This window comes from Heliangelus exortis, chromosome Z, assembly GCF_036169615.1.
Source record: "Heliangelus exortis chromosome Z, bHelExo1.hap1, whole genome shotgun sequence".
In the NCBI taxonomy this organism is placed as follows: domain Eukaryota; kingdom Metazoa; phylum Chordata; class Aves; order Apodiformes; family Trochilidae; genus Heliangelus; species Heliangelus exortis.
The window spans coordinates 72,576,879-72,591,070 of record NC_092454.1 but is presented as its reverse complement, the minus strand read 5'-3'; the positions used below and the strand labels follow the sequence as shown (position 1 = coordinate 72,591,070).

The 14,192-nt window shown below is 39.5% G+C and overlaps 1 protein-coding gene across 1 annotated transcript in view; it reads left to right on the top strand.

The window, feature by feature from the left end:
• MCTP1 (multiple C2 and transmembrane domain containing 1) overlaps positions 1–14,192 on the top strand; it is a 288,956-nt gene that overhangs the window by 155,100 nt on the left and 119,664 nt on the right. Inside the window, 1 exon segment of the mRNA XM_071729851.1 lies at positions 1,262–1,392. Coding sequence (XP_071585952.1) covers positions 1,262–1,392 — 131 coding nt within the window.

Genomic DNA, 14,192 nt, shown 5'->3' with positions numbered 1-14,192 from the left:
TACTAGTTATCTGTCAGGGCACCAGAGCCTTGTTTAAGTGGTTCTTTTTATTTCATTAAAACAGACAAAAATCATTGCACCCACTGTGTTTTTATGTTTTATTATTAAAAAAAAATCCTAAATGGGGATAAACATAACACCAAACAGGGTGGGGTGGCAGGGAGGAGGCACACCTGGCTTTTCTTTCCAGGGTGTGTTGGCTTTTATGTCCTTTTACCAGTCACTGATGGCAGGGCAGCAATGTGGAGAGTTTCTGGCAAGCATCTTTGTGCCTTTCTGGCTTTTTCTTGGATTTTTTGCATGGTCTCACCCTCCCACCATGCCGTGCTTGTATTCTCACTTCTCTCATTGTATCCTTACAGCAAAGTTTCAAATCAAATTCCATGCTTTTGTGACTTTTTAAATTTTTCACAGCATTTCTGGACTTTAATCCTCTCTGATTTTTCCTTTTTTTTTTTTTTTTTTTTTTCAAACCAGAGGGACTGGTGGGTGTAGAAAGTAGTGATTGCTTCACAGGGAAGGTATTAGGCAGTTTCCATTCTTGATCAGGACAGATGTCACCACTGTGACTGCTGCTTTTGGTCTGTGGTGCAAAAATCTGCAAGCTTTCTGCTCTGAAGAGTGTGGTCAGAAGTAGATGGGCTGAAATCCATTGAAGTTACTTCTTTTGTTAGACTGAAAATGATTGAGAAAGCTACTTTCATCTGAGTGGCAAAGGAAAGGAAGTAAAACACACTTTTGAAATAATACAAAAAAAAAAAAAAAAAAAAAAAAAAAAAGAGTATAATTCCATAAAAAGTAAACTGCAGTATCATCTTTCTCCCATTATTACTGCAGCTGGGGGAAAAGGATCTGCTTAAATGGTTTCTTTTTAGCTTACAGTCATCATCAACTTCTTATTCCAGGTGCTTTGTTTTCCTTTAGGCTCAGACACTTAACTTCACAGCTATCTTTCACTCAAGAGAGGCCATAATTATTCTACAGAAAAATGGACCCATTCCCAGAGTGAACCCTTTGTTCAGGAGGCTTTTGAAGGTGACAGGTTGCAGGATTTTGGAGGTTGCTGATGTGTCAGGCATCAGAGAACTGACCAGTAGTCTTGGCCAATTACTATTTTTTAATTCTCCCTGCCTAAGATAGTTAAATAAAAACAGAAAAAAAAAAAAAATGGGAAAAAAAGCACTTATTAAACAGACTCTAAACATCAAATTTACAAATCAAGGCACAATACAAAATGACTTTCTTTCTGCTCTCCTTTCAGATTGTGCCAAAAACTTTGAATCCTCAGTGGAGGGAGCAGTTTGACTTTCATCTCTATGAAGAACGAGGTGGAATTATTGATATTACCGTGTGGGACAAAGATGCTGGCAAAAAGGATGATTTTATTGGCAGGTTTGTGCAATTACAGCCTTCTTGTTCCCTGGGGGTGGGAGCAGATGATTAAAATGAGCCTTGCTGCTGAAACTCTTCCTTATGACCATTTGTTTTGCCTTTTTTTTTTTTTTTTTCCTTTTTTTCTAAAGCTGAGGGAGAATGTTTTTCAAAGTATGAGTGGAGTTTGCTGCACTGATGTAATTCTTGACTTCTATGGCTCAAAATAATTTTTATTGACCAGTAGGTGGCAGCTTTTACCAATTGATAGAATTCAGTTTTCCAAAGTAATAATCCCACATTTTGAGCAGTAATCAAGATGCAGGAGGTTCCATATGGCAACGTCCAGCTTGGAGGAGAAATAACATTTATGACCTCTAATATGCACATAACATGAAAATTACTTGTTTTTTAATCTGCTTGGTAGATGAAAGGAGAATCTTGCAGAGCTATACACAGCTTTTGGGACAAAGAGATAAGATCATTCACCTAATTAATTTTCAGTAAAAGTGAACCTTTGTAGGAAGAATGTTACTAATGTTTTTTAACAATGGCATTAACTATTAGCTAATAGGGGGAAAAACTGTCTTGTGCTTATACATATGCAAAGTAGGTCTTTTACATCATCTTTTACATCATATGTTAGTTGATATTTATAGCTTAATAATTATAGTAGTTATTATTAATTGTGTATATTTTGGTTATTTGTAGCTTGTTGGATGCAGGTGTTTTTATTAGGACATTGATACTATTAGCTAGCAGAATTTGTTTTTTCTTGATAGCTAAAACCAGGAATGGAATTCCCACACAGACCAAGCAATATACTTCTGTTGCCAATGTGTTTATGTTTGTTCTGACCTTTTCCTTCCTCTCCTTCCAGTTAGGGTAATGGCTTTCTTTTCCAAAATACATCAGGCAGATAATATTCTCTGTTTATTTCCTGCCCTCAATCGTGGAAACTCAGAATTGATGCAGTCTGTGCCATGCAAGAGTCTTAACACACAAAAAAACCACTTCTCAAAACTATGCCCAGTAAGAATTTTTTAATCTGATGAAACCCTGTGGAGGGGGTGATATGCTTATATTTGAAGTTTACATTGCACTATTTCCCTTTTTTTTAAAATTTCAGACAGTGCACATGTTAACTATGTCTGAAGTAACATGATAATTTCATCCCATGTCAACACACATAGGGAAAAATTATTCCTATTTTCTGCTTAATTTCAACCTTCTTATCCAAAACATGGTGAGACTGGGAGTTTTCACATGGGATTTTTCAGAACGCTGTTACCAAAGAATCACTTATGTTACATTGCCAGTATGAAGGTTTTTAAGAGCATTGCCTAAAATAAAAGGCACCATTTTTGCTCCAAGGCTCATGAAACTTAAATAAGAATGTGACAGAGAAAACAGAGAATGAAAATTTGTAACTGCTATCACAGGAGATGCTTAGGAAGTTTTTCAAGTACCTAAAAGAGTTTTGTGCTTTCAGTGTGCATCTTTCTTTTCAATAATTGCATGCTGTTATGCAAGTAATAAATTATTCCTATATTTTAGAGGAGATTTGAAAGGATGAAAAAACTCATTAAGAAGAATGCTCAAAGGCTTTAGCTTTGTCAGTGGGAGAACCTAATTCTGGGGGTTTTTTCTGTGTCATTGTGTACGGAGCAAAAAAAGATGCTTCTTGGGCAAAATTGATCTGTAGTGCTTCTGCGGTACACAGTTGATTTTCCCAAAACTGATGGCATTTTTCCCAAAACCTTGCTGCTCTTGATTTTTGTGGCCCCTCAGCTGTTATGATCCCTCTTCAGTTTGTCCTTTCAGGTACTTTCTCATTTCACCTTCTGCTGGCACCTTATCTCTGGATAATGCAACCTGCAAACAAATTCCTCTCCATGAAGATTTCCAGGGAAGAAACTTTCTCATTTTGTCTGAACTCAGTCTGAATGCAAAACCAGGTCCTAATATTCCCCTATCCTGATACTCTTTGGCAGCCACTGTGGATGAATAACACCTGGCAGCTCCACTTCAGTCTGACCTCTCTTTCCCAGTTTCTGTTTTTGAGGCTGCCTCTAAAAACTGGAAACACTTGGAAATGACTGTGAAAGGCACTACAGACTTGTTCTGTGTGTGTGTGTTACACTAAATATATATTAATTTTGTAAAGCTGAGTCACGTGCCACAACTAAGGCTTTGTGGCTCTCCAGGCACACTTAATAAATTGTATATTTTGATCCAGGTTCCAGGAAAGGTGATATTGAGGCTGTGGGAAGGAAGAAAAAAAAAAAAAAAAGACTTGGAATTGTCATAGCATGGCTCAGTGATGGAGAGTGATCTCCTTCATCTTCCTGTGATCCTCCTGCTTTCTTGAGTAGTATGCAAAGCAGCAGCTGTTAAGTTATATAGGAATATTGTTGTTAAATAGAAATGAAAGCAATTATTTCTTGAAGATATCCTTCCTGGCCAAAGGGAGAAGCCACGCTTGTATGAAGACATCCCAGTGACTGAGGGAAAAATCAGACTAAGCTGAGAAGGAAACAGCAGACCAAGCTGAGAAAAAAGGAGAAAAAAGGTTGTTTCAGGGGCAGTTCTCACCTCTCATCTGCAGTGTTGAGTTTTTTGTGTCCTCCACATTCAGAGCATATGTGACTTCCAGCAGAATGTCCTGTGCAAATTGGACATTATTGAGCTTTGGGAGAACAGGGTCAGCAGGTAAAAGGCTGAAGGGAAAAACTCCAGGTTTGAAAACAGCACAGGAACACCCTTTATTTGAAGTCTTTTTACTTGTATTGAGCTCTGTAACTTCCAAGTTTAATTCCAAAACAGAATGGTGTAACTCATCCAGAAATGGTACTGGGTCTCAGCTGCTCTCCATAGAAAGCAGAATCCCACATTATTTAGATGGAAGCAGCCTCAAATACCACCCATTCCCAACCCCCCCTGCCATGGTCAGGGACCTCTCCCCCAGCCCAGGATGCTCCAAGCCCCATCCCAGGTGTCCATGAAAGCTTCCAGGGATGAGGCAACCATAATTAATGCTCCTTGACTTAATCAGCAAGGAATCCTGGAAGGGTTTGGGTTGGAGGGGACCTTAAAGCTCCTCCAGTCCCACCTGGACAATCCAGGGACCCCTCCCCCAGCCCAGGGGGCTCCAAGCCCCATCCAACCTTGGGCACTGCCAGGGATGGGGCAGCCACAGCTTCTGGGGGCACCCTGGGGCTCAGTGAAAGAAAAGAAATGTGAAATGGGGATGAGGGATGAAGTCAGGTGTGGGGGCCTGTGTGCATCATCATGCACGTTAGTCTGGGGTGGGCAAGGACCAGGATGAAGCTGGGGATGTGACAAGGTGGTGGTGATGGCACATGTGAGGAGGATGGAGGTGGAAGGGGTGGCTTGTAAGAAGGAGGAAGGTATTTAGAGGCTGAAAGTGACATCAGGGCATCTTATCATAGAATCATAGAATCATAGAATTAGCTGGGTTGGAAGGGACCTCAGAGATCATCAAGTCCAACCCTCTTGACTCAGAGGAGAAAGATGTATCTGTCACAGAACTCTGTGTGGAGTTCCATCTGCATCCTGGTGCCCAGGCATGCTCAGCAGGGTGGTTCCTGAAATGAGATGCTGCATGATGAGTTTCCATTCTTATCTGTGAGCATTCTGTATTAATAAAGTTAAATTTGAGTTTTGGTTCTGCTTCATGCTCCATGAAGGTTTAAAGGATGTAGCACCTTGTGAAGGTGTGTCTTAGAATACTCCAGGAATATGAAATCCTACAACCATTCCAGTGTTCCTTTTAGGATTTCAAAAGCCTGAAAAATGACATTGCAGAAAAGCTTCCAGGAAAACACGTTTTCCATCAAATGCAGATATACCTGAGGACACAGTGGGGTTAACCACACCCAAGCTTCATCGTGCAGGAGATTAAATTCTGACATTCTTCTGGACATCTTTTTTAAAAGAAAAAACCCCACACAAACCAAACCAAACCAAACCAAAACACAAAAACAAACAAACAAACAAACAAAAAAACAAAACAGAACCAAAAACAAACAAACAAAAAATCCCAAAACAACAAAAAATAAAAAAACACAGGACCTAGCATTGCAAGACCAGAGACATGAGGTTTAAAAGTTTTTTATTAGTTTTTTGGAGGAGTGTTTTTTTTCAGTTTTAGTTTTTTTGTTGGTTTTGTTTTTGTTGTTTGGGGCATTTTTTGTTTCGTTTTTCTTTGGAAAAAAGCAGCTAAAGCCACAGGAACAGAACAGTCTTCTTGAGTTCAAACAAGCATGCATGTTGTAGTCATTGCTTCATTTCATAAGCAGAAATACATTTGTATGTGTGTATATTCTCAGCTTGAGTACACTAAATATCCAACTTTTTTTTTGTTATGAGCAAATAATTTTTTACTTTTTTTTTTTTTTTTCTTTTTTCTTTTTTTTTATTGAGTCAATAGACTGTTGCTCTTAAAAATGTATGCTGCAATAAGCTCATGTAGGTGATACTGAGATCACAATGAAGGTGAAATGATTTTAATCTTAATGTAATTATTTAACCTTCTTATCATCTGCATTTTTGAAGGCACACCTGACTGTCATCTTTACGATAATCAGCTAATAAATCCTCATGATTGTTACACCTTTATGCATAGCAGTAATCTGAACAAATTGGCTGCTGACAGCTGCAATAAATTGCCAAGAATGAGTGCTGTCAGAGAACAAGTTGTTTCTGTGAACATACAGGATAAGTAAAACCCATGTCATGCAGTTTTAGTCAGATGAAGTTATTTGCAATCCTGAACGGCAGGATTTATGGCATTATTTATTGGTATGAAAAATGCCTGTTTATCTTTAAAATGACATTGACTCTTACTCTTATTTTGTGCCAGGAAATTACTGTCGACTTCATCTACATTTTCATCAGTATTTATATATTCTACTATCTTTTTTCCCCATCTGATGCAAATTAAGACCCTGTCTGTAGTATATTCATTAAAGTTAATTTTATCTGTAGCAAACTGAATTTTCCCATAATCTGACTATCACCATGAAAATGCAGATCAGTTTTGTGTGCATGTTTGTATGGGGTGCACACCACGTAATCAGTGTTACAAAACACAACAGTTAAAGTACTGAAAATTAAGTATTTAGGTTTTCAACACCTAATCTGCTCTGTCTTGCCTGTTTAGGTTTTTTCATAGTAATGAAACCATGGATGGATTTTTGGGTGCACATATATTCATGCAGTATGCAACCTGTGCTGCTGAATTATTAAAGCAAAAGCCCAGAGTTACACTGCTCAAAAGTTATCAACTAATGTGGGATTTTTACATGGAATATTTATGTCTTTTTTTCATTTTTTTTCCCCTGAAATGCATATGTTCTCACTATGGGAGACTGAATGTTATCAGAGAGAACTAAATGGTGCTGCAAAGCTGTGTGTGGGCTCTCCAGCATCCACATAAAATTGAGTGAAGGACACTAAATATGTTTCTTCAGAGATTTGTTTTCTTGAAATACTATGGAGGCTGTGGTTGATATTCAAGTACTGGCAATTTTCTTTTTAAAATATTTTTGCCAAGAACGAGGTTCTGAATGGTAGGTGTGAAAGTCTGTGTTGTTGAAATTGGTGTATCTTGAAGTTTCCTCAATTTTTAAAAGACAAAATTGGTTAAGAGACAACAATTTAATCTTGTTTTAAAAGACAACAACTGGAGTTGTAATTAGTACTTTATTGTGCTGGTTTTTCAGATTTTTTTTTTTTCCACAGGGTGCCTTCAGAGTGTCTGCGTGTTGAAGTAGCTTTAGAAAGTTACATTATTGTTGAATTTCAAAAGTGATGGTTAATTAGCTGTAATTTGTCTTTTGAACTGTGTGCACGTGTGCATTGCACAGCAGTCCTGTGCAAACACAGGCAAACACCCATCCTGCAGCCTGTGTGAGCAATAGCTTGTTGATTGTACATGACAACTACAGGTAAATCATTATATATACATTTCTTTATGTAATATCAAGGTTTTACCCAAAAAAAGCAGCCTGCTGGGGTTGGGCTTTTTATATGGGTGTGTATAGACAGGACAAGTAGCAATGGTTTAAAACTTGAAGAGGGGTGATTTAGGTTGGAGATTAGGGAGAAATACTTTATTTGAGGGTGACTTTATTTATTTGGTGAGACACTGGAACAGATTGTCCTGAAAAGCTGTGGCTGCCCCATCCCTGGCAGTGCCCAAGGTTGGATGGGGCTTGGAGCCCCCTGGGCTCGGGGAGGGGTCCCTGGATTGTCCAGGTGGGACTGGAGGAGCTTTAAGGTCCCCTCCAACCCAAACCCTTCCATGATTCCTTGCTGATTAAGTCAAGGAGCATTAATTATGGTTGCCTCATCCCTGGAAGCTTTCATGGACACCTTGGATGGGGCTTGGAGCATCCTGGGCTGGGGGAGGGGTCCCTGGATTGTCCAGGTGGGACTGGAGGAGCTTTAAAGTCCCTTCCAACCCAAACCATTCTGTGATTCTATGATTAAAACCTAAATTAAAATCTAAACAGGCCACTGGCAGGACTGCCCGTGGCAAATCCTGCGAGGTGCTGAGCCATCTCCCTTCCTGATTGGTGTCAAAGGGAGCCAGATGTACATTTTGCATCTCAAAATTTGGCCTTTAGGCATGCCAAAACTTACTTATTAATATCTCCACACATTTCATCTTTTTGTATTAGTGCATAGGCTACTGCTGTTCTTCTAGAAAGCCAAAAAAAGAAAAAAAAAAAAAAAGTGTTTAAGTTCTGGTTCTCAAATCTTCAGCAATTTTCTCTTACCAGGTATATTTTCAGCTCTTAGTGACAGTTGTTGCTGTCACCTACTGTGGCAAAAAATTCTGAAATCTGTATTCTGAAGTGGATTATATTCATGGCTCTTTCTCCTGACCCTGCCTCTGCCCTGCAGGGGAAGGCGGTGAAATGTGCATGAAGTGAGAGTGGCCAAGAGGAAGGGAGCAGGGGCAGAGGAATTGCTGCTTGGATGTCAGGATTTTGGCAGTGAGTGCAAAAAGTGGTCAGGCTGGGGTTGGTGAGGATTTCTGGAAGGCAGAACCTGGAGCTGTCTGCAAGCTCTTGGGAAGCTGCTGGGGTCAGCAGGCAAAATGTTCATCGGATCATCAAACTGATGCAAACATTTTTAATTCTTTTCCCCCTCTCCCTGCAATTTCAAAAGTAAACATGTAATTTTACTGTGGAGAGCTGTGCTTAGGAAGATGCTAGCCCATCATTTCAAAACCCACCATTTCAAAACCCACCAGCAGGACTTTGTGGCATCAGCCATCTCCCTTTCAGCAAGACAGCATCACATCTCTGTCCTGCTGACATTATTTCAAGAAGCTCTCCTGTGTCTGCTCCCAAGACCACCTTACCCCAGGCTGCAGGGCTCTTCCCACATGCTGCAGCCCTGTTCCCCAGGTCCTGCTGAGCTCTGCAGCCAGGCAGGATGCTCCCAGCTTGCCCCAAGCCCTCCTCAGCTTCCCCAGTTCACACTCCCCCATTGCCAGTGTCCTACTTGGCTGAGTTACAGTCTCCAGCTCCTCTGGGAGCTTCCCTGCTCTCCAGTCTGTCCCTGCTACCCACCACCTCTCACAAGCATTGTGTGGGGTCTCTCCTTTTACTTCTTTCTCATTATCTGGGCACTGGTTCTCCCAAGAACTTCCCCTTGACTGCAGTCCTCTCTTTCCCAGCTGTCTCATTTTCTGCCGGGGCTCTGCAGAATTTCCCTTTCCCATTTGTTTCTTGGTTTTTACTGGAACATTGTACTCTGCTGATAAAGGATCTGGAGTCTCACAAATTGTAGCAGTTCATGCCTTGCTGCTTCTGATGTGTGTCCAGCTCAGTTCTAATTGCAGAATTGCACAGTTTCCTCTCCTTGGCATCCTTTGGAGCAGCATAGACCTGGATCACAGTGGAGTTAAAAGGCTGTCTTCCCCAACAAGTCATGATGATAATTAAGTTGCCTGGGTTGTAGCCAGGTGGTGCTTTTCTGTCCCTATCACTTAGGATTGTGCCAATTCCTCTTTTATGCTTTATTTTGTCATGTGAGAAAATGATCTTGCTATCTGCTGTCTCTCCCTTGCCTGGCCACCTGGCTTTTAAGAGGCCTTCTATGTCATGTCGTTACCTTTGTAATCCATTCATTAGCAAGGATATTTCACCAGGGTGCCAGTGTGGTCTTACATTCCAGGTTCTGTCAGAACTAGAGAGGGGAGGTGATTTTTACCTCTTAGACATGCTGATAATAAAATGCTACGCATAGTTCTGGCTTCCTGCACTTTAAAAAGGATGCAGGAGAATTTCACTGGATCAGAAAAGTTACAAAAAGTCATTTGAGGGCTGTAGGAGATGTGTTCCAAGGAAATGTATAGGGAGCTGAGGGTGTTTAGCATATCAAAAGGAAGATCAAGAAGAGATATGATTATGGTATATGAGTACCTTCACTAGAAGAAAATACAGGGCACTGAAGGCTTTTTCAGCCAAGTAAAGAAAGGCATAAAAAGAACCAAAGGCCAGATATATTTAAATTAAAAATAAATCAGAAGTGTATTTCTAACCTTCTGGGCAATTAACACACTGAAAACAGTTTCAGAGAAGTGGTGGATTCCCCTTGAATCCTCAAATCTTCCTTCGTGGGAGCCATACCCTGCTCCTGCTGCCACTTACCTCTGGTGCTTTGGCACCTGTGTATTTTCTCCCTTCTGATCTCTCAGGGCCTGAAAATCCAGACCCACCTGGTGCCAGCTGATGTTCACCTGCAGAGCTGGTCCAGGGGGATGTGCTTCCATGTCCTCTTCCCAAGGGATCATCCAGACAGGGGGAAGGCTCCAGTGCTCCTGCTCACCCCTTCCCATGCTGTGACCAAGCAGCAGAGTAATGCAAAATACTCAAACTCTCCTAAAAAATACAATTCCCTGAAGTGTGATATATATATAGTCATGTTTGAACATCTCTCTCTGGAAGCAATGGCTGGGGTTTTTTGCCATAATTTTTCATGCTTACCTCTTCACAAAAAGAAGGGGACTACTTATATTTTGTGTTGGTTTTTTGGTTTGGCTTTTTTTTTTTTTTTTTCAGCAGCAGTGTGTATACAGCAATTTAATAGGAAATTGGCTTCTCCAAAATTACTCTTACCTCCTGCTTTCAGTGTGGCATGTGCTGGTCATGGCCCTTTCACCATGGATATGTTTTTTCGTGGTCCTCAGTTTAAGAATGCAAGACAAAAACTTCTACCAGCACAAGGCTCATCTGCATCACTTTCTGGTAGCATTCAAGTTCACCTTCATCCTCAAAGCATCTTTGTTCTCCATGGAAACAGCTGCAGGTGATAAATGCCTTTTAAGAGATTGCCTTAACTGATGTAAAAATCAGCATTTCTGAAGCTTGGAATAGTTGTATAAACTCTCAGTAAAATGTAAGGAGGCATTGTCAACTCAAACTTTCCAAAGCTAATTATCTTTAGAAGTATTTTGTTAACTTACTGCTTGCAAGGAAATCTAATCCAAAATGGAGTTTTGTGGGCTTGCTACTGATGTTTGCAGAGGTTATTCTAGGGTAGGGTTAGTGCTTAGGTAGTGCCTTAATAAAACCAAGGACCCTTCACTATCTTGGTCCCATGCAAAGATCTGCTGAGGGTGAAGTTGTTGCAACAAGAAATGGTTCAATTTTTTCTTTGCAGAAAAATTTGGTCCGAGGGGAAGCAAAAACAATTTATTTTTTTCATGAAATAGTCAACTATTAATGGAAAAAAATATCTATTTTTCCTCTAATGTCTGCTCCTTCACACTCTTCACAAAGACTTCCAGCAAGCACAGTGGTGACTCCTTAATGGAATAACCCCATGGTTTTTTTGATCAGATTATCTGAGGGCACTTAGGAGGATGTTTTTTTTTTTTGCAAAATGGTTAATTCTGACCCTGGGAAAAGCCTCCAGCTGACTCCCCACCCTTTGCATGGTTTTGGGAAGTTACAGGCTTGTGATGGGTTTGTTCATGGGGATCTACCAAGCAGTAACAGAGAGAAATTTCTCAGGTGATCTGCTCTAGGTGTGATGCTGTTAGGAATATTGTAGAGCTGCAGGAAAGGTGCACAGGGAAAATCAGATTTCATTTAGGCTAAAGAAGCAATGGCAAAAGAGCACGGGCTATGGATATTCCAGAAATTGCTGTAACTTCAAGAACTGGGGAACTTTGAGGTTGTAGCTCTGATGTAATTTTACAGTCACTTCACTTTTCTGATGCTATGGGGAGGGGAGCAATTGGTGGTTGTTCCAGTGATGCTAGCTTTTATTGCCTATTTTTGTCTGAGAGATGGGTTATTTCTGCATTATTTGTACCTTAATGACTCTATGATTCTTCTACTGACTTTAGGAGGGTTTAGACTGGCTCCTACAATGATAACTGGTTAAAATCACAGTATCATTCAGTTATATTTTTGAGGGTTCCCTGCTTCAAAATAAACTGTCAAAGAATAGTTTAACACCAGGGATTTTCTTAACCTACTCCAGCTTTTAATGATTGATTAAATGTATTTTTTTTTTTAAATCTTAAAGAGAGTATTCTTCTCCTCACAGCACTGTAAATAAAATTTGGCAGCCTCTGCTAAGCTTGTATTGCCCATCAGCCTGCACAGACAGCAACAGCTTTAGTATTTCCATACCATCAGTTTCATATCTCACCCCTTATCATCCAAAAAGCTCTAAGCAAAAGGTGACCATTAAGATCAGAATGCAATGTCAGTTCAAAATTTTTGCCATTGTGAAATAATTGAACCTTCTTTCTGTATGAACTTTGCAGTAGTTTGACAGCTGCACAACAGTGTTAAAAAACAAACCAGAAGAAAAAAGAAAATTTTTCCAGTAGAAAATCTAGTCTGCATGTGATAGCACAGCACCCATTTTATGAGGTCACATTTATTCTTATAATTGGCTATCTCCTGTCCTTAAATGCCTATTTATTCATGTCTGCCACCTTTTCCTCAGTTTATTGGCCCTGCGGTCACCACATTATCTTTCTCTTCAAAATCAATTGACATTTTATGAAAAGAGTTTGGTGGATGTTTATTTCAGTGAGAGTGGCATATAGAACATGTGCTTGTCACATTAAATAATGGCTGTTAAAAGTATTCACTGATCTAACTGAATATTTATAAAATATATCAATTTGCTTCAAATATTATTAATATTACTGGTTTTTATTTAGAGTAATGAACTGACAAAACGTTGCCGCGAGGTGCCATAAGTAGAAGTATTAAAAAATAGGGTTTTTTCACAGGAATTCCTGTGCAGTGCAAGCCAACAACAGATCTGATGCCCACCCTGAATTTCTAGACATGCTCAGTGTTGCAACTGAGGGAAGTTAAAACTTGTGTAATATACAAATTAAAATATGGAAACTTCTCAGGTGCACACAGACTAATTACTAACCCTAAATCATTCTTATTTTTAATTAAAAGCTTATGGCCAGCTCTCTGTTAGCAGTGATACTTTTTGTTGGTTTTTTTTTCTTTCCATCCTTTTTTTTTCCTTCCATCTTTTTTTTTTTTTTTTTCCTTCTCCATCCTTTTTTTTCTTAATTTGAAGGTGTGCAGAGTGATGGAGGAAGGAGAGCCAGGGTTTTTGCAGGAAGGGTGGACTGGCTTCAGCCACTCTGCTCAGTGATAAGCTGTTCCTGCTCATTACAATGTGAGACATCTTATTCTACAGGGGGCTGTGGCATCAAGATTTATCCTGCATGCCTGTGTGAGGCTTTGACCCTGAGCCATGCAAGCTTACTGCAGGAGAGCTGAGCCTTCTGGGTGGTGCAAAAGTCATGTTTTTCTGTGCTCAGCTCTGTTAACTCCATCACAATTAAGTGGACACAGTTTTTTGTTCTGGTTTTTGTTTCTTTTGTTTTTTCTTTTTTTTTTTTTTTTCCTCTTTTTCTTTTTCAAAAGGGTAATTTTACTGTTACTGGCTCCTAGAAATACATCAAAACTTAGGTTTTGGGGCTTTACAAGGGGTAAAATTAAGAAGTGCAGTTTCCATCTGAAGATGGGTTTTTGAAATTCCCTTTGTGTTTGAGGAAGGGATGATACCTGACTGTTTCTGGTGTCTGTACATTCTTAATATTTGCTGTTCAAAGGCACAACAGTTCATAGCTTTAAAAAACAACAAGCAGAAGCATCAGTGGTAGGTAAAGATAAATCCTTCAGAAGATAAATCCCACTGATTTGGTTTTGTGGGGTTGTTTTTTTTTTTGTTGTTGTTGGTTGGTTGGTTGGTTTTTTAGTTCCTTTCCTTTCCTTTCCTTTCCTTTCCTTTCCTTTCCTTTCCTTTCCTTTCCTTTCCTTTCCTTTCCTTTCCTTTCCTTTCCTTTCCTTTCCTTTCCTTTCCTTTCTTTCCTTTCCTTTCCCTTTCCTTTCCTTTCCTTTCCTTTCCTTTCCTTTCCTTTCCTTTCCTTTCCTTTCCTTTCCTTTCCTTTCCTTTCCTTTCCTTTCCTTTCCTTTCCTTTCCTTTCCTTTCCTTTCCTTTCCTTTCCTTTCCTTTCCTTTCCTTTCCTTTCCTCTTTCCTTTCCTTCTTTCTTCATTCTTCTTCTTTCCTTTTTCTTTTTTCTTTCTTCTCTTTTCTCTTTCTCTTTTTTTTCTTATCTTTCATCTTTTTTTCTTTCTTTTTTCTTTTCCTCTTTTTCCTTTTTCCTTTTTTCTTCTTTTTTCTTTTCGCTTTTCACTTTTTCCTTTTTTCTTCTTTTTTGGTCTCTCTTTCTTTTTTCTTTTTTCTGTTTTCTTTTTTCTTTTTCTTTTCTCTTCTTTTTTCTTTA